At 40.8% G+C, this 25,455-nt stretch overlaps 2 protein-coding genes across 10 annotated transcripts in view; both read left to right on the top strand.

The window, feature by feature from the left end:
• PHB1 (prohibitin 1) overlaps positions 1-25,455 on the top strand; it is a 444,080-nt gene that overhangs the window by 223,999 nt on the left and 194,626 nt on the right. The window lies entirely within an intron of this gene.
• The window catches only part of SPOP (speckle type BTB/POZ protein), an 85,211-nt gene that overhangs the window by 51,724 nt on the left and 8,032 nt on the right, over positions 1-25,455 (top strand). For all 9 annotated transcript variants that reach the window (XM_050765681.1, XM_050765680.1, XM_050765682.1 and 6 more), the window contains 7 exons: positions 7,992-8,135; positions 8,806-8,927; positions 11,482-11,633; positions 11,758-11,885; positions 19,676-19,853; positions 23,530-23,585; positions 24,403-24,525. In XM_050765681.1, the coding sequence (XP_050621638.1) occupies positions 8,058-8,135; positions 8,806-8,927; positions 11,482-11,633; positions 11,758-11,885; positions 19,676-19,853; positions 23,530-23,585; positions 24,403-24,525 (837 nt within the window). In that variant the 5' untranslated portion in view covers positions 7,992-8,057. The remainder of the gene's footprint in view (positions 1-7,991; positions 8,136-8,805; positions 8,928-11,481; positions 11,634-11,757; positions 11,886-19,675; positions 19,854-23,529; positions 23,586-24,402; positions 24,526-25,455) is intronic.

The following is a 25,455-nucleotide window of genomic DNA, read 5'->3' on the forward strand; positions in this document are numbered from 1 at the left end:
AAAGTTTTACAAAGCGTGAACCTGATAAAAGACATAAGAGAACCTCAGTCTTTCCTTTGCTGATTGAGGTCTGTCTGAAACCCTGAGTTTTAAGCAGTGTCTGTAAAAATTTTTTAAGTGTATTTAGTATTTTGTTGGACTAGATTGAACTGCAGAAAGTTTACTCATAACAAATATTCAAAAGTCATGTAAACCTTGCAACAATAGAAGTCAGTATGACCTTTAATAACTACCCTTGGGGTAATGAGAAATAAAAGATTACCTCCTGGGCTATATATGATTGAGCACACTATAACAGAAGAAACCAAAGGCTCCTTTTAGGACACATTAGTTTCTCAAAAATGAGTATACAAAAATCTTGTAGTTTTTTTTTGTTTGTTTTTGTTCAGTTGTCATTAATCTTTTTGGCATCTTCTGTTTTGGAAAATGCAAACATCTCGGGTTGAAAATAGTTACAACACTGGGGTTTTCTTTACTTGGAAACTGTGCAAAGCTTTAAACCAGAGGAAAACAGTTAGGCTTTTTAAAAGTCCCTAACAGACCATTCTCTGGCAAGAAGTATGTTCCCAGCCATCTAGCTTGTATATGCTGTGTATTATGTTGAACCACATGAAATTGCTGATATTCAACTATTTTTGTCATATAAAACAACAGTTTCATGATTCAGTCTAATGTCTTCACAATCTTGTTCCTGTCATTTTAAAACTGATGGATATAAGTAAGGCTAAGTCATAGATATCATGTATGAGATTCATGCCTCTCTCTCTGTTAACTGGTTGATTTTTTTTTTAATTCTCTGGATAAGTAGATTCGACTGATGATGGAGAAATGCTCATGGGAAATAAGTGAAAGATTTAAAAAGTGACTGCACAAGCTGTCTATGTAACACTTTTCAGAGGGTGTTCCAGCCTAGCTCTGTAAATACTGCAAAATAAACTATTGGGACATTTTCCTTTATTGTACAGGGAATTTCTCTTCTATCTTGAAAGAATTCTGATTATGTAAGAGTTTAGTTCAGATTAGTTACTGATTTTTGTTTTCAAAATGAAATTATAACAAGGCTTTGTCCTCTTGTAGAATAAATATATACTTGATACTGGATGAAAAACTCACTTTTACCAGGACTGGGATTAGAGGTACCAGGCTGGGAGTTTTTGGCTTTGTAATATAATTTATCTGAAATAACAAATTATTCTCATTACATTGCAAATCTGATATACTCAGCATTGTTCAAAGGGCTGTTTTAGAGATATGTGAAAAAAACCCAGAAAACTTAATGAACTTGAATGCAACTGGATGAGTGTTTCAGTCATCAGAGTTTTTTTTTTTTTTTTTGAGATGGAGTCTCGCTGTGTCGCAGGCTGGAGTACAGTGGCACCAACTCGGCTCTCTGCAACCCCCGCCTCCCAGGTTCAAGCGATTCTCCTGCCTCAGCCTTTTGAGTAGCTGGGACTACAGGCACGTGTCACCACGCCTGGCTAATTTTTGTGTTTTTAGTAGACATGGGATTTCACTATGTTGATCAGACTGGTCTCGAACTCCTGACCTCGTGATCCGCCCACCTCGGGCTCCCAAAGTACTGGGATTACACGCGTGAGCCACCACGCCTGGCCGTCATCAGAGTATTTGTACTGAATGCCTTGAGTTCCAGGCAGGCTGTGCTAGGTGGTAAGGGATAGATAAAACAGTTGCAGCTTCTGTTTAAGGAGCTTAAAGTCTACAGGAGTCAGCAGAAGTGTTCATAAGTATAAAAGAAGGCAGAAAAGAAATGCACCGTAGGTTGAGTTGAAAGCATTATCTGTGCATCACGACAGCATTACAGGTTGAATATCCCCTTATCTGAAATGCTTGGGACCAGAGTGTTTTGGATTTCAGATTTTTCCAGATTTTTTGGAATAGTTTTGTTGCATACTTACTGGTTCAACATTCCTAATCTGAAATCCAAAGTGTTCCAATGAGCATGTCATGTCAGTGCTCAAAAACTTTTGGATTTTGGAACTTTTCAGAGCAGGGATGCTCAACCTGTAATACATTTTTGTTTGTCCTTCTGTCTGTCCTCCAAAGTTTAATATTCTAGTTAGAAATTATATTGTTGACTTGAATCACATCAAAACTGGTTAATGACTTCATGGTCTTATAATACCCACTAGGAAGCATTCCATTAGAGATTTTTATTAGTTGCTAGCTGATAATACCTTCATTGGAAATTAAGCAGATTTACAGTTGACAGAGATATTTTAAAGTGTATTTTTTAATGTAACTCGAAGAGGTCTGTTCTCACAGGTCAGAATTTAATAGAGTAAGCAGGAAAATAAATGGTGGTGTATGTTCAGCCTCAGAGTTTGAGCGTACTAGAAAGTTTGGTAAGCTTTGGAAAATAAATTTCTCAATAGAGAATGCAGACAGACTGTCTTAACTTGTTTGAAGGCAGGAGCAATATATTTTGGCTTTAGTTGTCTACTGCAGAGGTTCTCAAACTCTAACCCTCAGGTAGATCTCCTCTTTTCTAAAATTTTTTTCTGCTGGTCATCTGCAGCGGTTGGCATGAAGTGCTAGAGCGTTCATGTAGCACTAGACTACTTTGCTGATGAACACTTTGCCCATGGTTCCTGCTATGAGTGAAATTAATTAGACTTGTGCTGTCCTAGTCAATTTCCTTCACAGCAGGTTGTGTGGTTAGAGCTCCTCAGAGTTTGAGACAGATTCTCCAGTTCTACTGGCTGTGGGGTTAGAGATTTTTAAAAATTAGAAGAAGGGAAAAGATGTAGCTACAAAATAAGTCAGAAGCAAAAAAGCTGGGAAAAAATGGTCAAGATCAAAGTAGTATTTTCTTTTTTCTGGTTATAATAATGAACCAAGGATCAGTAGCAACAATTAAGGCATTAAAATAAACTGATTATTAAAATTTGGCCTTTCCCTGGGCTTAGGTAATTCATAAATTGTTCATTGTTAGATAAGTTTGAAGTTTTTTTAACCTCAAAATAAGTTCAAATTAGTATTTTATGATTACTCAGTGTAGAGCTGTGCCTATAATCCACCTCTCCAGAGCCAAATTTTTTGTTCCTAACTAACACATAAAATCAAACCTTCATTGCACCCTCTCCCAAAGTAGGAATTTTGAAATTTCACTCTGGCCATTAATGATAATTGGGATTTGTAAAACTAGCTAATTTATACTTACTCATTAATGGAAAAATAAAACAGTTCTTTGAGAATGTGTTTTCCATCAAATGCAAGCCTGTCTTGGAGGTGACCACAGTAGCATTTGGCCTCTTTTCTTCATGTTATCATGGAATCATGAATTACACAAGCCAGGGAAGCCCAAATGCCACTGCAGTGCTTAGTTTGCTAGCTTAAGTGAGATAGCACACCATGTTAGCTTCATCTGTGATTTCACAGATGCCTTAATTGTAAATTCCTGGCCGGGCGTGGTGGCTCATGCCTGTAATCCCAGCACCTTAGGAGGCCGAGGCCGGCAGATCATGAGGTCAGGAGATGGAGACCATCCTGGCTAACACGGTGAAACCCCATCTCTGCTAAAAATACAAAAATTAGCTGGGCATGGTGGCGGGTGCCTATAGTCCCAGCTGCTTAGGAGGCTGAGGCAGGAGAATGGCATGAACCTGGGAGGCGGACCTTGCAGTGAGCCAAGATCACCACTGCACTCCAGCCTGGGCCACAGAGTGAGGTTCCGTCTCAAAAAAAAAAAAAAAAAAAAGGTCAATTCCTGTAAGATAGCATTTATGACCATGGGAATAACATCTATTTATGAGTATTACTCTGTGAAGGCGCACTTGTAGTTTATTAATCTCCTTGTTTATTATTTAAGTAGTCAGTGAATCAGTGAATATTTGTGAGTTGAGTTATTGTGTGATTTGTTGTTACTTTTTTTTTTTTTCCCTCTGTCTCCCAGGCTAGAGTACAATGGCGCCATCTTGGCTCAGTGCAAACTCCACCTTCACCTCCACCTCCTGAGTTCTAGCGATTCTCTGTCTCAGCCTCCCAAGTAGCTGGGATTACAGGTGTGCATTGTCACACCCGGCTTATTTTTGTATTTTTAGTAGAGATGGGGTTTCGCTATGTTGGCCAGGCTGGTTTTGAACTCCTGACCTCAGGTGACCCGCCTGCCTTGGCCTTCCAAAGTCCAGGGATTACAGGCATGAGCCACCATGTTATACCTCTTTCTGCAAAGGATTTGAGGCAGATTCCAAAAATACTTAACATATAAAAGATTAAAAGTTGAGAGAATTATATCAAAGGGAATAATTAAGAAAATAAAACTATTATAGAATGAACATATGATCCTGTATAAAATATAGCATATAAAACAGGCATATGGGCTTACAGTTTTAAGAGATGAGTCACAAACTTGTCTCAGGATTTCCTAGTAGCCAAGCAAGGAGGGCAACATGATCAGTTATAAGATTCATATTGTTTGGCCTTTGAAAACAAACTAGGTGCTCAGGAAATTTCTCCCTTGTATATTATAAACCAGAGATGTGTGATATAATGGAATACATCCTTACACAATTGCTCTAATATCAAAACAATAAAAATAATGCAGAACACTACAAAAAGTAGTTTATACCCAAGTACCTGTCATCCCTAATTAACAGATATTTATATTATCATATTTTCCTTGTATCCTTGTTTTAAAAGAATCACAAGAGATAAACTTGAAGTATCTTATATTATTTTCCCAGTCTCCTCCTCCTCCCTGCTTCTCCCAATATGAAACTGATATATAGGCTGTCAAGGCTGGGTTTTTGTTGTTGTTGTTGTTTACTTTTACTACATCATATATAAACCTTAAATTTGCATAAATAATATACTGTACATGTCATTCCTAAACTTGCTTTTTTTTTATTAGCGCTGTGTTTGATGGCCATGGTGCTGTAGATCTAGTTCTTTTATTTTATTTTATTTTTTGAGATGGAGCTTCGCTCTTGTTGCCCAGGCTGGAGTGCAATGGTGCAATCTCGGCTCACCACAACCTCCGCCTCCCGGGTTCAAGCGATTCTCCTGCCTCAGCCTACCGAGTAGCTGGGATGACAGGCGCACGCCACCACAGCCGGCTAATTTTGCATTTTTTTTAATTTAATTTAATTTTTTTATTTTTTGAGATGGAGTCGTGCTCATCGCCCAGGCTGGAGTGCAGTGGCGCAATCTCGGCTCACTGCAAGCTCTGCCTCCCGGGTTCACGCCATTCTCTTGTCTCAGCCTCCTGAGTAGCTGGGACTACAGGCGCCTGCCACCACGCCCGGCTAATTTTTTGTATTTTTAGCAGAGACGGGGTTTCACCGTGTTAGCCAGGATGATCTCGATCTTCTGACCTCGTGATCTGCCAGCCTCGGCCTCCCAAAGTGCTGGGATCACAGGCGTGAGCCACCGCGCCTGGCTAGTTTTGCATTTTTAGTAGAGACAGGGTTTCTCCATGTTGGTCAGGCTGGTCTCAAACTCCCAACCTCAGGTGATCTGCCTGCCTCAGCCTCCCAAAGTGCTGGGATTACAGGTGTGAACCACTGCGCCCAGCCTAGTTCATTAATTTTAAATTCTGAAGTATAGTTTTCCATTATATGGAAATAATACAAATTAGTTATCTATTCCCCTACTAAAGGATTTTTAGTTTGTTTCTAGTTTTTCACTGTTATTAACGGTGCCACATTGAAAACCCTTGTCTGTATTTTGTGGCCACATGTAGTTTCTCTAGGGCAGCAGTTCTCAAAGGATTATCTGGGAACTTGTTAGAAATGCAAACTTGGGCCCATCCCAAATCTCTGAATCAGAAACTCTGGGGGTGGGGCCAGCAATCTGTTTAAAAGGAGATTCTGGTCCACTCTACACTTCAGAATCACAGCTGTAGCACATGTATCGTTAAAAGTGGAATTAGTAAGTTTTAGGGTACATGTATTTTCCACTGTACTAGATACACCCAATTGATTTCACAGAAACAATTTATATATCAATTTTTTATTCAGTCCGTTTGTCATACGTTACAAGCTTTTTTTTCTTTTTTTTTTTTTTTTTTTGTAGTCTTTTGTCTTTGTTTATTATGGTGCTTAGAAATTGTAACCAAATTCACCAATTAAAAAAATTTGTGGCCAGACATGGTAGCTCATCCCTGTAATCCTAGCACTTTGGGAGGCCAAGGTGGGCATACTGTTTGAGTCTGGGAGTTCAAGACCAGCCTGGGCAACATGGCAGAACCCCGTCTCCACAAAAAAATACAAAAAATTAGCAAGGTGGTATGGTGGTGCATGCCTGTTGTCCCAGCTACTCAGGAGGCTGAGGATTGCTTCAGCCTGGGAGGCAGAGGTTGTAGTGAGCCAAGATCGAGCCACTGTACTGCAGCCTGGGTTACAAAGTAAGACCCTGTCTCAAAAAAAAAAGTAAAAATTGTATATATTTGAGGTATGCAACATAATATTTTGATTTGCATATGCATAGTGAAATGATTACTATAGTCAAACCAATTAACATATCCATTATCTGACAGTTACCTTTTGTGTGTACGTGTGTGTGCGCACGTATGTGTGTACGTGTGTGTGCGTGTGCACGCGTAGGTGGTAAAAGCACCTAAAATCTCTTCTGGCAAACTTCCATTATACAATACAATATTATTAACTATAGCCCTCATGTTGTACAGTCGATCTTCTCTAGATGGATTAATCTTACCCATCTGCAACTTTGTATCCCTTGAACCTACATCTCCCCAGTCTACTCCCTCATCCCCAAGTTCACCAGTTTTTTGAATGACTTTGGTATTTAGAAAGGCTTTGGAGGGAAGAATTTTGAGTTGGATTTGATTTGCTACTGAGACACCCCATTGAGATATATAGCAGTTATTGGAGAATGGTCTGAGGCTTATGAGAGAGGTGAGAGTTGTAGAGATTTGGAAAACATTTGTATAAAGGTAGAAATTTGACATTGTTGGGATGGATGAAATTGCCATAAAGATATGTCTGACTGATGAAAAAACAAAAAATTGACATAAAGAGAATGTAGATTGAGAAAATGATTGAGGATTAAACCATGGGGAGCAACAGTGGACGAAGATAATCTAGTAAAAGAAACTGAGGAATGATCACAAAACAGAGCAAGGAGAAGAATCTGAAATATCAAGTGGTGACAGGAATGTAAGCAGGGAGAGATCACGAATGCTTCAGAGAAAGGAATACATCTAAGAAAGGTGTAAAAATATTCCCCTTCAAGAGAGCAGCTAGCAGTGGGTTGAGGAATAGAAGGCTCCTTAAGTTTGCAGTGAAGCATAGGAGAAGATGAAGCAAACTTAGAGAGGGTAACAAGGTCATTTTGCTTTAGGAGTAGAGTATTTGTACCCCAAAGGAAGGAGCCCATGGCAAGTTATGTCTGGTGTTAATGATGCTGTCTCCTCTTCAGGCAGCCTTTTCATAGATACACTTTAAATACCCTTCGAGTAAATTCATTCAGCAATATAGTTATTGAGTATTGTGCAGAGGTATAGGGTGATATAATTGTGACTAGGTGACTACTTTACATTAGATAGTCTTCTCTGATGTTAACATTTAAATTTAGGACCTCAGCCGGGCACGGTGGCTCACGCCTGTAATCCCAACACTTTGGAAGGCCAAGGCGGGTGGATCACCTGAGGTCGGGAGTTCAAGACCAGCCTGACTAATATGGAGAAACCCCGTCTCTACTAAAAATACACAATTAGCCAAGCGTGGTGGTGCATGCCTGTAATCCCAGCTTAGGAGGCTTAGGCAGGAGAATCACTTGAACCCAGGAAAGGTGGAGGTTGCAGTGAGCCGAGATCACACCATTGCACTCCAGTCTGGTCAACAAGAGTGAAACTCCATCTCAGGGGAAAAAAAAAAAAAATTAGGACCTCAATGGTAAGGAGCCACTCAAACAATATGGAGACAAAACTTCCAGTCTCTAGCAGGTCAAACAATAGTTAGGATAGTATCTCAATAATTTAATAAAGTCTTCTTGCTCTTGGATCTGACCAGGGTGAAGAGGGAACAGAAATCTTTGCTCCCTGACTTTGGAAATCTCGTTTAACCTTCAAACTGGCGATGTCAAGGGTTCCAAGTCCTCCACCTCCGGCAGAAATGTCGAGTGGCCCCGTAGCTGAGAGTTGGTGCTACACACAGGTAAGTTGACGTTTTCACCCTGTGAATCTTGCATCTGGGGAGGATTTGGTGGACGAAAGGGGTAGGATTGCTTTTCCACATTGGACTTCCTGCTTTCTCTGGAACATAACTGCCAAAGAGCTGATAGATAAGGTACTTGTTAGCCTCAGGTGCCTTAGTTTTCCATGTGGAATCTAAATTCCCTAGGCTAGTGTTTTTCAGTGGAGGTTGAAAGGGGGAATCTTTGAAACTAGATCTGGTTACATTGCCCTTGATGAAAGTGTGTTCTAAGTTTCCTCTGTTGGGGAAACAAGTTTGAGATGTGCAACCCCAGGCAGTGACATCACCATTTTAGTAACAGAGACCCATTTTAAGTACAGTTTTATCATATGCTTTCCCAGCCCTGTCCATGGTGGTAGTGGGTTTTTGGTTTTTTTTTTTTTCCCTGTCTATGTTTCTCTCACTTTCCATCCAGTGTTCTCAGCAGCTGAAAAAAGTTATAAAAGCTATTGGTCAGTATGAGATTTCTTAAAATGTGGATGAGGAACCTAAGGTGAGAAAAACCTGAAAACTGCTATCTTCCTATCAGGATCATGCAGAGGGAGGGAGGGGAAATGATAATCTGCTCTTCAGCCTTTTTCTTCAGGTTGTCCACTTCCTGTTTAATTCCTTCCTGTTTTTCTGTCAACAGATCAAGGTAGTAAAATTCTCCTACATGTGGACCATCAATAACTTTAGCTTTTGCCGGGAGGAAATGGGTGAAGTCATTAAAAGTTCTACCTTTTCATCAGGAGCCAATGATAAACTGAAATGGTGAGGAAGAATACGTCTAGCTATAAAAATTTTTCTGAAGTTGTCTGTTTTGTTTGTTTTTATGGGACACTGAAAAGAATGTAATTTCCATGAGGGCCGGGACTTTTGTTTTGTTCTTACTGTATTTCCCAGTGCCTAGCACATAATAGGTACTCACTAAATATTTGTTGAATTAATTCAATGAGTGTATCAGAAATCAGCAAACTCAAGCTATAGGGTAATGCAAATAAATAAAGAAGGCCAGTGTTATAAATGATACCCATAAATGGAATGACTGGTGACTGCTTGGCAAACTAGTGAGTGTTCTAAAAGAGATGCTGGCTACTCAGCTCCAGCTAACTATAGCTATGCATGAGTAAGGACTGACCCTTGCCAGATTTTCTGATTTTTCAGGAAAAGCAAGAAATCTAGATTTTAACATAAAAATCTCTTTACTTTTAAGTTGCCTGCTTTTAAACAGGAAAGGGGATTTATTTGCTTATGTAACTGTATTGACAGGGTATAGGATGGGTTTGAAGGTAGCTTGATCCAGCAAGCCAGTGGTTAGAGTAAGAACACCATCTCTGTCCTGGCCCTGCTCTCCACGCTCTTGGACATCTCAGGTCTAGCTTCTCTTGTGCTTGAAGGGTGACTGGCAGTAGCAGTGGGTATAATCTACTACATGCCAGCGAAAGTCTTTGAGCTTTCGCTAAACTGTGTGGCCAGGAATATGTCGTACATGCACCAGTTGTTTTATGTCTGCATTCCCTGAACTAATCCCTGGAGCAGGGAAAATATGATCGAGGAGTGGGGATCAGTCTTATACAGACTATGTGTCATCTTGCCTGAGGAGCAGGCAGTTGAGGATACAACCATATACCCACTGCAAAGACCAAACACATGTCTCTGAACCGCCAGTTTTGACCTCTGATAACCCACCAAAAGTTATTTTTCATTAATTTAGTATTTGTTTGCTATATATTGTGCATTTTACTACTAAGTGTTGAGAGAGATGTTTATTCTTAGACATCGTATTTAAATCCTCATCATTAGCAAGGTGTATAGTAATGTATGTGGCATATGCACTCCCTAGAGAGACACTGGATTGGGCCACCTGTTTGAGAGAGGTTCAATAATACAGACAAGGCCTAAGGATACATGTGACCTATGTATTGCATGTGGTAGAAGCAGTGTATGAAACCCATGCATTTGACTGATGACATTTACAACTTAGTTGAACCTATTCTGTCTGAATTTTGTTTTGATCTCTCCATAACAGATTGGCATCTCTAACACTATTTAGAAGTCTGGCCTGGAAATCTGTGCTATGTAATGAGAATTTACTTTTGTCTGTGCTTCCTTCATATTGCATCTTTTATTTTAGTCTTAGAATATTATTGCCAGATTGGGAAAATATCTTTAAAAGATTATGTATATTATTATTATCTATAAAAGATTATTCACACTTTTTTTTTCTTTTTTGAGACAGTCTCACTCTTATCGCCCAGGCTGAAGTGCAGTGGTGCGATCTCGGCTCACTGCAACCTCTGCCTTCTGGGTTAAAGCGATTCTCCTGCCTCAGCCTCCGGAGAAGCAGGGATTACAGGTGCCTGCCAGCACATCTGGTATTTTCAGTAGAGACCGGGTTTCAGACCATATTGGTCAGGCTGTTCTCAAACTTAAGTGATCTGCCCGCCTTGGACTCCCAAAGTGCTGGGATTACAGGCATGAGCCACCGTGCCTGGCCCACACATTTCTTTTTTTTTTATTTTTCTTTTTTTCTTTTTTGAGACGGAGTTTCACTCCTATTACCCAGGCTGGAGTGCAATGGCACGATCTCAGCTCACTGCAACCTCTGCCTCCCAGGTTCAGGCGATTCTCCTGCCTCAGCCTCCCGAGTAGCTGGGATTACAGGTGCCTGCCACCACGCCCAGCTAGTTTTTTTCTTTATTTTTTATTTTTAGTGGAGACAGGGTTTCACCATGTTGGCCAGGCTGGCCTCGAACTCCTGACCTCAAGTGATGCGCCTGCTTTGGCCTCCCAAAGTGCTAAGATTACAAGGGTGAGCCATCGCACCCAGCCTGTTGTTTACTTTTTAAAAGGTGACCCATTTTGCTCTAGAAAAGTGGTTCCCAGCCGGGTGTGGTTGCTTATTCCTGTAATCCCAGCACTCTGGGAGGCTGAGGCAGACGGATTGCTTGAGCTCAGGCATTCAAGACCAGCCTGGGCAATATGGCAAAACCCCATCTCTACAAAAATTAGCTGGCCATGGTGGTGCACATCTGTAGTCCCAGCTACTCAGGAGGCTGGGATGGGAGGATCACCTGAGACCAGGGAGATCGAGGTTGCAGTAAGCCATGATCATACCACTGCGCTCTAGCCTGAATGACAGAGTAAGACCCTGTCTCAAAAAAAAAAGAAAAAAAAGTTGTTCCCAGCTGGTTATTCTACTGAATTATATTCTTCTTTGAGGCCTGGATTTGTTTTTTAAACATCTCCCTCTCTTGAGTCTGATGTTCCAGTTCTATCAAAATGGATGCTTTTGACTTTTTTTTTTTTTTTCTGTTTTGGACAGGTGTTTGCGAGTAAACCCCAAAGGGCTAGATGAAGAAAGCAAAGATTACCTGTCACTTTACCTGTTACTGGTCAGCTGTCCAAAGAGTGAAGTTCGGGCAAAATTCAAATTCTCCATCCTGAATGCCAAGGGAGAAGAAACCAAAGCTATGGGTGAATGTTCTCCTCTTTGTTCAACTCTTAAGTTTCACATCCAGAAGTTTCATACACTGACAAGTTGTGGCTTTGATCTGGTGTTTGCGTAACCTTAAATATGACTTTTTTTTTTTCACCCCAGAGAGTCAACGGGCATATAGGTTTGTGCAAGGCAAAGACTGGGGATTCAAGAAATTCATCCGTAGAGATTTTCTTTTGGATGAGGCCAACGGGCTTCTCCCTGATGACAAGCTTACCCTCTTCTGCGAGGTAAGTCCTTGTATTCTGCTGAGACTAGCAGTTCCCAGACCTGATGAGTATTGGTAGACTTAATTGTATCAGGGATGTAGAGTAAGAAAAAACCCCAAGTGGAGTAGTGCTGCACAAATGTTATTTATGTGACTTATTGAGCTACCTGATGATTTCAAGGTTGTTGGGCATCTCAGCTTTCCACTTGTTACTGTTCTGAAAAACAAAGATTGTGTGCTACCTTGGTATGTGTCAGTTTTAAGTTGCTTGGGTCAGGAGTTTTCACTGTGGGATTTTTTTCAGATAGCATTTGAAAGAACTGTCACATCAAGCTAAATATGTGTATCTGTTCTTTATACTTTCTGGCTTCTTAAGTGTGAGGGCCATGTGTGTTTGCACATTACTTTCCTTTTCTGCTCTTTGAACTAGATTCTTATCAAGAGTTGAGGCCTATGGTTTGTCTTGCTGGAGTAATTGTGAAATAGGAAGGTGAGAACCATTTTTTTCTAGGGTGAAGGCTATGCAAAGCTCTCTAACTCAGCTCAGAGAGCTAGCTGTAGTCAGTTAGGAAAGTCCTTTCACCAATGACCTAAGAGCTTTTCCCAGGTTTACAGGAGAAGCCTTGAAGTAAAATTCCCAAACCAAGAATGAGTCGGAAAGTGGTTTCTTTAATGAGTATATACCGATTAGTCATTTCATGCTGTTATGAATACATTTAGAAATACAAGCTCACGGTGTAATAAATGAATAAAATCTACAGTCAACTGGGGCATTAGTGTTCGCTGCACATAGTGTGGTTGAGGAACCACTTCCTGAGCAGCACCGCTCGATAATAATAAACAGTGTATCATCATGGGGGATGGTGCGGTTGTTCCCCAATTGCCAGCTTGCTCTATCAAATAATAGGCTCACACTGTGAGTTAATGACAGTTTCAAAGGCATATCACCACCTGAGTAGCAGGGAAGGGAGTCCCTTAGGAATCTTGCCCTTTTGCAGAAAAGGCCTAGCTGTCAGTAGCAGGCTTCTGTCTTTCTTTCTTTCTTTCTTTCTTTTTTTTTTTTTTTTTTTTTTGAGACGGAGTCTTGCTCTGTCACCCAGGCTAGAGTGCAGTGGCATGACCTTGGCTCACTGCAGCCTCTGCCTCCCAGATTCCGGTGATTCTCCTGCCTTAGCCTCCCGAGTAGCTGGGATTACAGGCGTGTGCCACCAGGCCTGGCTAATTCTTGTATTTTTAGTAGAGATGGGGTTCCACCATGTTGGCCAGGCTGGTCTCGAACTCCTAACCTCAAGCGATCCACCTCCCTCAGCCTCCCAAAGTGCTGGGATTACAGGCGTGAGCCACCATGCCCAGCCAGCTTTCTGTATTGCAACAGAGTAGTTGCAAATGATTCGAAAACTTTGGAGGCAGTTTCTTACAATACCACACTAAATATGTAAAATATAGTTTGCATAAATTGGTATCCCTTCTCCTTTTTAATTACTAAGTAAAAGAAGGAAATGCTAGAGTGATAGCATCTATAATAAATACATAAAATGTGGCAGTTCTTTTATGTCTGATAAACTTGGAGTGTGAATTCTGTGTAGATCTTAACTGGTCACAGATTATACTCAGTTGCCTGAATGAAGAAATGAGAATTTAGTTGGTTTTACATGAGGTTAGATGTTATGTAAACAGATCACAGTTTGAATCTTCACCTATCTTAGAGACTTGCATTTCAGAAAAACTTAAAAATAGTAGAAAATTCTAGTTTCTATTGGAAATGAAAGCCAGTCTTGAAACTGTTCTCTGAAGAAAATCTCCCCTAAATACTGCATCTGGCAATATTAGGCAATACCATAACCTTTACTGCAGCTTTTTTGAGTCCACAGTGGGTCCAGCCTTTTCTCATATGCTTCCCACTCTCTTCCCAATCCATTCCAGCTGCTCCAACCCCTGTCTTCACAGTCTTGATTTGGAAACCAGTTGGCCTTCCCTCACTTGGCAGTCTCTTATCCTGTGGTTGAATCCGAGGCCAAGTTCCAGCTCGGTCTCTCTCTCCCTTCACTTCCCCATATGAAATTCTCTTAGGAGAAATCCTGTGGTTAAGTTTAGATGTGCCTTGACTTAGATGGGAAGTGAGATGACACTTTAGAAACGAGGAGATGTTGAACAGGGAAGCGTCTGCTGGGTTCTGCTGATGCCATCGGTTTTTTACCATCGAACCAGGTGTGCCATCTGTTCCTCTCACACTTCTCTGTTGGCCACAGGTGCTGAGTGTTGCTTCTCATACTTGGGCTTATGCCTAGTGAGACTTGTTTCTGTTCCAAGGCTCTCTGTGGACTTAGTAGCATTCAGCGTTGCAAGACGGTTGCGTGGGGGTGTGTATTGGATGTGTGGGTTTTAAAGATGTCTGCAGCTCATCTAAGTTCTTAGCACTTTTCATAGCTAGATCATTTTTGGTGCACATTTTATCCATTGACCTGTTATTTCCCTTCTATCAGTGGAATATTTATAAACACATTTATTTTAATTCATATGTACATTTTATTTGTTACTGGTTTAATTAGTATTGTCATATTATTTAGAGGCATTTATGAAATTGATGTCCATATAAAAATCTAGGTTCTAGTACCCCAGTGCCCCATTCCTCACTCAGCCTTTGGCTCAGGCACTCTCATTCTCATCCTGATATAATAAGTACAGTTGTTTCATAGGGATTCTGGTGCTCCCAGAGGCCACAAGAGGGACTCCTATGGTGGAAGACCGAGAAGCACCCATTTATGTTTGGCCTTTATTTCAGTGGTATTCCTGTTGTTGAATGTTTAAATGAAATTAGATTGTGAACTCTGAAAATGATGAATGGGTGGTCTTATTTATAATGTGCCCTACACTGAGTTCACTTTCAGACAAGATCAGGCATGTTCAGGGTGATATGACTATAGACACTGAGATCACTTTCAGTTCTTAGTGATGTTTTACCTATTAGGAAATGTGGCAGTTCTTCCAAGTTGATATTGCTTAGTTAACTTATTTGAAAGCATTTCCAAAGCGTTTCCTGAATTGTCCCTTATTACAGTCCTTTGAGCTAGGTTTAGTTCTGTTTTCTTCATTTCATGTTACAAGGGGAGAGAAGCAGTGCCTAAGGAGACAGGTAATTTTTCCTAACATTGTGCAGCAAACTAGTGTGAGGGTCATGTCAGCTCCCTATTTTCTATCTCTAGTCCTCTGCACTACACTAAGTGGAGCTGAATGCCATTCACCCAAGGAAGCACAAACTCGGGTCCCAAGTTTTCTTGACAGAGCATTTACTTTGGTAATAAAAGAGAGAGACGTGAGAGCCAGGAGTGGTAGCGCACGCCTGTGGTTCCCAGCTACTCCTGAGGCTGGTGCAAGAGGATCACTTGAACCCAGGAGTTCGAGGTTGTGGTGTGCTATGATCGTGCTTGTGAATAGCCATTGCACTCCTACCTGGGCAACATAATTAGTCCCTGTCTGTAAAATAAACAAATAGAGACATGAAAGCATGTTTAAATTCCATTTAAAATTTTCTTTTTAATAATTTGGTCCACAGAAAATCTTCATGAAATATTTCAGCTTCTGTTGACCCTTTTCTCCAATTATTTATATTGAAAACAAATAACCATTAGCAGTAAAGATGCATTGTATTCCAGCTTTACCATATATGCCTTTGACAGGTAGATAATCCCAGTACTTCTTTGTGATGTTGCAACTAAAGATGAAATATGAAATAACATATAAATGTGAAATATCCAGACACTAATTAACTTTATTTTAATTTTTTAAGAGATGGGATCTTGATCTTGCCCAGGCTGCAGTGAAGTTGCTTAATCATAGCTCACTATAACCTGTACCCCAGCACTTTGGGAGGCCGAGGTAGGAGGATCATTCTATCCCAGAAGTTTGAGACCAGCGTGGGCAACATAGTGAGACCCTGTCTCTACAAAAAATTTAAAAATTAGCCAGGTATGATGGCACATGCCTGTAGTCCTAGCTCCTTGGGAGGGTGAAGCAGGAGGATTGCTTAAGCCCAGGAGTTGGAGGCTACAGTGAGCTGTGATCCCACCAGTACCACCGCACTCCAGCCTGGGCAACAGAGGGAGACCCTGTCTGTAAATTTTAAAACTAATTGTTTTACACACACACACACCCCCACACCCCATAGCCTGGGAATAGGTGTTGTTGCCAAATTTTAAATAAGTGAATCTATTCATTTTTACCTTTTTATCCTTTAATTATTGGATTATTTGAATATATTATTTGTACTGGATGAAAATACCATTATTTGGTTGTTCTTGACTACACAAATGGTGATTCAATAGGTAATATCATTGTAGGTTATAAAGCATGAGAATATACTAAACCTACCACTCAACCTAAAAATATGACCAATAACTTGAAACTAACCTGTAATGCTTCTCCCTAATCCCTAAGATTTGTTTCCCCACTCAGAGGATGATAACTATTTTGAATTTTATGTTATCATGTACTTGTTTATTATTTGTATGTCTGAATAATACATTGTTTAGGTTACTTGTTTTGGAGCTTTATAAAAATGGTGTCAGGCTGTATGTAGTCATCTTTTTTTTTTTTTTTTTTTTTTTTTTTTTTTTTTTTTTTGAGACGGAGTCTTGCTCTGTCCCCCTGGCTGGAGTGCAGTGGCGCGATCTCGGCTCACTGCAAGCTCCGCCTCCCGGGTTCCCGCCATTCTCCTGCCTCAGCCTCCTGAGTAGCTGGGACTACAGGCGCCCGCCACCGCGCCCGGCTAGTTTTTTGTATTTTTAGTAGAGACGGGGTTTCACCGTGGTCTCGATCTCCTGACCTTGTGATCCACCCGCCTCGGCCTCCCAAAGTGCTGGGATTACAGGCGTGAGCCACCGCGCCTGGCTTGTAGTCATCTAAGACTTGCTTTTTTCACATTATGTTTCTAAAATTTATATAACTATACTTCATCCATATTTAGTGCTGTATATAATAGTCTTGTGTGAATGTATAATTTATTCATTCTTTTGTTGATGGACATTTAGGTTGTTGCTAATCTTTTGCTAGTAGAAATATTGTTCCTGCTGTAAATAATTTGTAGGCAGTGTCTGTTTTTCCTAGATTGTTTTAATTATATAGAAGTTTAATTTCCCTGGGTTTTACTTTATGTATAGATGAAATGTACAAGAATTGGCACAATCGTTAGTTTTTTATGAAATTTGTTTTTTTAAGAAAAGGATTGACTTTAAAAGTGAGACCCTTTTACAAGTTGAAGTTAAGGAGATTATACAGCCTTCCTGAGACATTTTCATGCAGTCATTTATAAGATGACATAAATGTCACAGTCACGTCATCTTCACAGCTGCAGTTCTGAATGAGTCTCCACAGTCAACTTTATAGGCATTAAAAAAAAAAATCTTTAGTTTTTCTCAAAATGGTCTCATTTTAGCATCATCATTTGCAGGGGAAAACAATCCCTTTCTAAGTTAAAAGTTTGGGCTCTGAAGACTCATTTGTGAATGCCATTTAGAATTTATTTTTAATTAAGCGTATTTAATGTTGGTGAGAGGTGCCAGACATTCAGAGCTCTGGAGACTCCAGGCATCTATATATCCACAGAACAAGCCTGGCTCAGACAATAAGGGTACATTCTCTTTTCTGCTGTGTTCCTGTCTGAGTCCAGAGAGAAGAATTGCCCCAGTGAGAGATGTCACAGCCTTTGGGCCTCACTCATTACCACATGTGCATCTAACCAGCAGAAGGCCCACTGGTAACCATGGTTTGATTATGTGAAATTCAGTTTAGCTCTTCTTGCCAATTCATTTCACCCAGTCTACTAAATTGCCATCAAGTGTTAATGACTTTGGGCTCCTGTCAACCTGGTTTAATTCAAACCAGGAACCCAGTGCCAAAAGCATTCTCCATTCCCTTCATTGGCCATCCCAGGAGATTCCTGCCTTTCCCTGTGAGAAAGTCAGATTTAATTGGTCTTTTCCTTTTTTTTTTTTAAATTAGTATTTTGGAGCTATAACTGAGAACAGGCAACTTCTACTTTTGGTGTTAATGTTATATCAAAGAAGTGAGGGTATTAATATGAGAAAGTGGCAGAAGCAAATTAGAGATCTTACAAAGGACAAGAGAGAATCTCTGTGGGATGGTTCGTACTGGGTCCTAGGCTATTAAAATAATGTTATAATCTGGCTCTGATAAATGTGATACTAATGCCAAGTATATTCATAAGTGATTAACTTGGCTGCTTCACTGCCCAAGACCATAACGGCTAGTTTTAAACAAATGAATAAATTTCTTGACCCGATAGTAAATATCTCATTCTGCACAGAAGGAACTACAGGTCATTAACTTTGCCTCTGGGTTTATGACTGCGTTTAAGGGATGACTTGCATCTTGAAGGTTAAAAGAAATCTGGGTCATTAAGGATGTTCCTAAGCTGTCTTTCTCATCTTAGTGTTAGGAATAGCAAGAGTGGGGAGCTAATTCTCAAGGTTTGTGAGTTCTGCTTTGAATTTAACTTTTCTAACAATGTGATATAGGAGATGAAGCATAACAATGATTGTTAGGCAGACGACTGATCTGCGGCATCCTATCTACAGTTTGGCAACTGACATTTATTTTATGACGTTGTATGATTTATAAATCCTTGTATTTGGTACCCTCACAGATTTTTCTGAGTTTCACTGACTCACCTAGAAGTTAACTTGGTTTTTTATCTAGGCTGAACTAGTTAAAACATGCTTCTGCTGAAGCCATAGTGGGAAGTTGGGATTCCTTTATAAACCTATTGTCATCATTATCTTCCAAAGCTATAAGTGCATGTGTAGCTACAGCCAGGCATCTTGTATGTCATTATCACAACTGACTAAAGGTATAAAAGTGTGGGATACTCACCCAGTTTTCACTACTAGAAAGATCTTCCAAGTCTGGTCCTTACTGACAGTGGGTCAGTAATGTCATGTTCATTAAACTAATATTTTTGAAGAAGTGCCAGTTATTTACTAGGCCTTGTAGAAGATGCATTTTATGTGCATGTTCTCGACCTAATTAAAATAACTTCTTATAGGCTTCAGTTATTATATTTGGCGAGGTGCAGTGGCTCACGCCTATAGTCTTAGCACTTTGGGAGGCCAAGGATGGAGGATCGCTTTGAGCCCGGGAGTTCAAGATCAGCCTGGACAACATAGTGAGACCTTGTCTCTGTAAACAAATAAAAAATTAGTCAGGTGTAGTGGCATGTGCCTGTAGTCCCAGCTACTCCAGAGGCTGGAGTAGAAGGATTGCTTGAGCCTGGGAGGTCAATGCTGCAGTGAGCCATGATCATGCTACTGGACTCCATCCTGGGAGACATAGTGAGACTCTGTCTCGGAAAAAAAAAGGGGGGGGGGATTAGATTCTTGTCTCTAGAGTTTAATTTAAATGGTAATATTTGTAGGAGTTCTTTGTATTGAACTTAAGGCAGAATAAGGTAAATACTTGAGGTTTAACGTTTGTTTCTGTCAGTTTTGTCTCTCTGGCACCTTTGCCCAGGTTTGTAGTCTGAGGGAGGTGAAGCTTATTAGAAACTGGAGGAAAAGGAGGTTTGTGGGGCTCTCTCCCCATTGTCCTGAGATGGTATAGAATAAGTCTGATTGTGACAGAAAAGGAGTTACTTGATCCTGGGATAAAACCTTGATTTGTGGAGGTGGTTTCAAGATAATATGATTAATATTAGTATCTGAATGTACTACAGCAATGAGGTAAAAGTCATCTCTCTATCTGCTGGCAAAAAAATTCCTGGTAACAAAAGCTTGGCTTGTGTTTCCTTGTCTTTCACAGGTGAGTGTTGTGCAAGATTCTGTCAACATTTCTGGCCAGAATACCATGAACATGGTAAAGGTTCCTGAGTGCCGGTTGGCAGATGAGTTAGGAGGACTGTGGGAGAATTCCCGGTTCACAGACTGCTGCTTGTGTGTTGCTGGCCAGGAATTCCAGGCTCACAAAGCTATCTTAGCAGGTTGGTATTTATTCATGAGGAATTTTATAGTTTTGGTGAATTAAGGAAAAACAAGTGATTGCATAATCACCTTTTGAACAACTTCAACTTTTTGAACTCAACTACAAAACAAACTACAGCTAAATATACCTTTGTATTCTGGTAACATTAATGCTCAGAACCAAAAAAGCTGCTCTCTAAAATGAGATTTCTGTTTTTCCTCTCTGTAGTGGACCTAGGCCATCATTTTCAAGGAATGGATGATGATGTACAAAGGTATTGAATGCCTTTGCCCCTAGAAAGTAGATGTTAGAGCACCAGTTAAGAGCAGGTATCAACCCCTAGATAGGGGCGTAGGATGTAATGGAGAGGATTCTATACTCAGGACTAAATGCCATCTAGCTAGTCCTCAGCCCTGAAGGGGTTAGCCCTCTCTTCAATTTAAACATGCTAGAAGAATTAAACTCTTGCCCCTGACATGGAGGATCAGTTCTTGCTCTAATAGACCCATGGTTTTCAAGACCAGGGAGATTGACACCAAGGAGGAACTGATGAGGAAGGACCGACTTCACCACCCAGGGAAGGGTAAAAACCATCGCATACTTCTCTTAAGACCATAAGACCCAACAGGAAATTGCGTGAACCTTCAAGTAACACACTTCTTACTAAGACCCTCAGCTCTGTCATTCTAAAGTACACACCTGGTAAAACCTCACACTGCCTCAGTCTAAACATTTTCCTGTACCCTCTCACAACTGGCTGTTACTGTGTAATACTCAAGGGAGTCACGGGCACAGTGGCTCATACCTGTAATCCCAGCACTTTGGGAGGCGGAGGCGGCTGGATCACCTGAGGTCAGGAGTTTGAGACCAGCCTGGTCAACATAGTGAAACCCCATCTCTACTAAAAATACAAAACTTAGCTGGGCATGGTGGCACGCGCCTGTAATCCTAGCTACTCCAGTGGCTGAGATAGGAGAATCGCTTGAACCTGGGAGGCGGAGGTTGCAGTGAGCGGAGATCATGCCACTGCACTCCAGCCTGGGCAACAGAGCAAGACTCCATCTCGGGGGGAAGAAAAACAAAACTCAAGGAAGTTTGTAACTCTTTGGTTAGCGTCTCCACACTTAGCTAGGCCCTCAACACCGCCAATAGTTTTTCTACAGATGTTTAGGCAAATCCCTTTCTTAACTGTAGCTGTCTCAAACCTTAACCACTCTTTAACTCCTTCCAAACTCCTAAAAGATTACCTTGCCTACTTCCTCCAAGAGAAAAGGAAGCCCTTATGTAGGAACTCCCTCATCTCTTGCTTCTCACCTCACCTGCATTCTCAGTGGAGGTGTTCTTCCTCGTGGACAAAGCAGACTTTTTTTCTACCTCTGCTCTGTTTCATATCCCATCTTGCCTTCTCAGAAACCTTACTCTACCGGTTATACCCTTGCTATCTATCTAGTATCTTCAGTATCTCTCTGTTATTTTCTCTTCACCTTCAGCCTGTAAACAGGCTCCAAGCTTCTCCCTCTAGTATTCTGTCTCTCTCTCTCTTTTCCCCAGAACTGAGTTTCTTGAGTTAGCATATTCACTTTCTACTTCTTTCCTCCCACTTATCCTCAGTTCACCTCCATGCTATGAAAGCAGTTTTTCAAAATTACATGATCTACTAGTTGCTAAATTTGAAGGACTTTAGTTCATATACTAGGACTCCTCTCTCCTGGTTCTCTGGTTGCTTCTGATGAGTGGTCTCCTTACTTCTTCCTCACCCATCCCTTTATACATTGGTGAGCCCTGAGGATCTGCTTCAGTTCCGTTTTCATTCCACTTTTTCTCCCTGAGTGATTTCATTTATTCCTGTTGCATCAGCTGCTGTCTGTTTACCGAGGACCCTCAATACCTGGTTGCTTTGGACCCTTCCTTCTTTATGAAAAGCCCCAGGCCTTTAGTCTTTAATTTCTGAAATATATTTATTTAGTTCTCTATATAGTCTATAACCCTTCTGAAATAAGAAAAATGAGAATTAATATCCTTTTTTTTTTTTATTTTTTTTTATTTTTTGAGACGGAGTCTCGCTCTGTCGCCCAGGCCAGAGTGCAGTGGCCAGATCTCAGCTCACTGCAAGCTCCGCCTCCTGGGTTCACGCCATTCTCCTGCCTCAGCCTCCCAAGTAGCTGGGACTACAGGCGCCCGCCACCTCGCCCGGCTAGTTTTTTGTACTTTTCAGTAGAGACGGGGTTTCACCGTATTAACCAGGATGGTCTCGATCTCCTGACCTCGTGATTCGCCCGTCTCGGCCTCCCAAAGTGCTGGGATTACAGGCTTGAGCCACCGCGCCCGGCCGAGAATTAATATCCTTTTGGTATACATTAAAATACTGAAGTTCAGAGGGTTAAATGATTTGCCCAAGAATATGTGGTTAGAAAAATGGCAGAGCTAGGCCGGGTGCAGTGGCTCATGCCTGTAATCCCAGCACTTTTGATGGCAGAGGTGGGCAGATCACTTGAGGTCAGGAGTTCGAGACCAGCCTGGCCAACATGGTGAAACCCCGTCTCCACTAAAAATACAAAAATTAGCCAGGCGTGGTGGTGGGCACCTGTAATCCCAGCTACTTGGGAGGCTGAGGTAGGAGAATTGCTTGAACTCAGGAGGCAGACATTGCAGTGAGCTGAGATCACGCCACTACACTCCACTCTAGCCTGGGCCACAGAGCAAGATTTTGTCTCAGAAAAAAAAAAAAAAAAAAGAAAAGAAAATGGCAGAACTAAAATTAGTCCTTTCTGACATAAACTATAGGCCAAAAATTCCAGTTCCCTGTTAGCTCAAATCCCTTCTACTATATATTTTGTCCATTCCTTCACTCTTAGGTAATCGTTAGATCACACCTTTCACCAAAACCCCTGATTTATTTGACAACATGAACAAATTTGAGTTCTTAGCCATTTTATTACTTTTCATGGTTGAGATTATTATTTTTCATGGTGTTCATTGGACTAGAATGAGCATGAGTTGGAACACTGTTTCTCAACCTTCGTTATCCCTGCATCTAAGGAGAAAAACTAAATTTAAATTCTCCCTGATGAGAGAAATAAAATAGGAAGGAGATTTTATCAGGTAGGGTTGTGCTTTAAAGGGACACAAATCATTATAAAATCTAAAGTTTTTTTTTTCCCCTACCTCTTTGCGGCAATATCATCTCTGTTAAGAATGCATAGCTTAGAAAGACAGACAGCTTGCCATAGGTGAACATACACTTCATCTGGTTAGTGGATGCCATTGAGCCCAGTTCTTGACCTTCTTTCTGTGTGGTCCCTGGAGGTGCAGAAAGTGTGGTGTCAGTTCCAACAAAAACATAGGTATTAGAACACCCTGCTTGATCATAAGGGACCTTCTATTTGAACCCCAAATCTATACAGAGAACATAGCATTATCATCCAACGTATATAAGTAATTTCCTTGAAATGTGAATGGTTGGAGTAGAGACGATAAGTTATTTTGGAAGTAGTGGTTTCTTATTTTCTTTTATGTATTAGTTACTTATTGTTATATATAAAGAGAGGAATTTTGTAATTCTGATGTAAGCTGAGGCAGAGACCTTTCCTATAGCAGTAGGATAGGAAAGAAAATGATCTCTCCCTCATGACTGGAAAGAACCAAGAGATTTCACTGTGATAGCCTTATCTGTTTGTTTTTCTTTCACTTTGTAGCTCGTTCTCCAGTTTTTAGTGCCATGTTTGAACATGAAATGGAAGAGAGCAAAAAGGTATGTAACAAGATGAAGACATGTCTGTTTAGCCAGGTGTCTAGAGTCAGATGATTTCCCACTTTAGCTGCAGATTTATTTTCCTAATTATTTTTTTCTTACTGTGTTACTAAAATGGAGTATGAGTCCCTAAACTCCTTCTGAAAGCAGAGAGAAGTGGTGTAGAAGTATTATGGGTAAAGCAGATTGACTTATTAAATGAGGCTGATCATCCACACAGTTTTGGGTGAGGGTATTTAGACATGTTTTTACTCAGAAAATTGAGGAAAAGAAAGATGAAAAAAAATCAAAGAGTTGTTTTGCTGTTATGTTTGAGAAAACAAAGATGGAACGTGTGATAGGCGAAAAGACTGTTATAATCAAGCTGGGCAAAGAAATTTTCCCTTAATGTTGGGGTTTTTTTTTTTTTGAGACAGAGTCTTGCTTTGTCACCCAGGTTGGAGCACAGTGGTGTGATCTCGGCTCACTGCAAGCTCCACCTCCCGGGTTCACGCCATTCTCCTGCCTCAGCCTCCCGAGTAGCTGGGACTACAGGTGCCCGCCACCACGCCTGGCTAATTTTTTTTGTATTTTTAGTAGAGACAGGATTTCACCATGTTAGCCAGGATGGTATCGATCTCCTGACCTCGTGATCCACCCACCTCGACCTCCCAGAGTGCTGGGATTACAGGTGTGAGCCACCGTGTCCGGCCCATTAATGTTAGATTTTAAATGATACAAGGTTCTCTCCTCACGAGAGCTTAAAATCATGAAAATAGTTTAGTTTAGGGATTTTGTTCTGTTGGAATGTTTCTCATATTCAGTTTTTTTGGCATAGAATCGAGTTGAAATCAATGATGTGGAGCCTGAAGTTTTTAAGGAAATGATGTGCTTCATATACACGGGGAAGGCTCCAAACCTCGACAAAATGGCTGATGATTTATTGGCAGCTGCTGACAAGGTAAGATAAGAATAGAAAAATAATCAGGACTAGGAGTTATTGTGACTTCTTGAGTTTCGTGAACAGGCTTCTATATTGCATTGTGGGTAAAATGAGCATATTTGGTTTGGCCAAGACAGTCCTGGTTTACACGTATTATTCCAACACAATTATTAATAGCACACTTTTTATTCTCAAAAATGTCCTGTTTTGAATAGTAAACTATATGGTCACCTAACTATGGGAAAGAAGGATAAGTTTGACATTTACCTCTCCTCTTTTTTCCATCTCAAATTTAACCACAGTGATAGTAAAGATTCAAAATACGTTTGGATTGTGCTTTATAATTTACAAAAATGTTTTTGAGTTTATTAACGTATTTAAACTTTATCAGTAAAACAGCCCTTTGGATCCATGTGGACCCAACCAACCTCAGATCACAAATATTTGAGAAAAAAGAAACAAGAGGCCAGGCACCAGTGGCTCACTGTGTAATCCTAGCACTTATGGGAGGCTGAGGTGGGTGGATCACCTAAGCTCAGGAGTTCGAGACCAGCCTGGGCAACGTGGCGAAACCCCATGACTACTAAAAAATACAAAAATTTGCCAGGCGTGGTGGTGCATGCTTGTAGTCCCAGCTACTCGGGAGGCTGAGGCAAGAGAATTGCTTGAACCCAGGAGGCAGAGGTCGCAATGAGCTGAGATCGTGCCACACTCCAGCCTGGGCAACAGAACAAGACTGTCTCCAAAAAAAAAAAGAAAAGAAAAAAAAGAAACAAGAAAAAACAGGCTGGGCACAGCGGTGCTGGGTGCGTGGTGCCTTCAGCCTATAATCCCAGAACTTGGGGAGGCCAAGGAGGAAGGGTTGCTTGAGCCCAGGAGTTCAAGACCAGCCTGGGCAACATAGATTCCATCCCTACAAAAATAAAAATTAAAAAATTTAGCCAGGTG

This window comes from Macaca thibetana, chromosome 16 (assembly GCF_024542745.1).
Source record: "Macaca thibetana thibetana isolate TM-01 chromosome 16, ASM2454274v1, whole genome shotgun sequence".
In the NCBI taxonomy this organism is placed as follows: Eukaryota; Metazoa; Chordata; class Mammalia; order Primates; family Cercopithecidae; genus Macaca; species Macaca thibetana.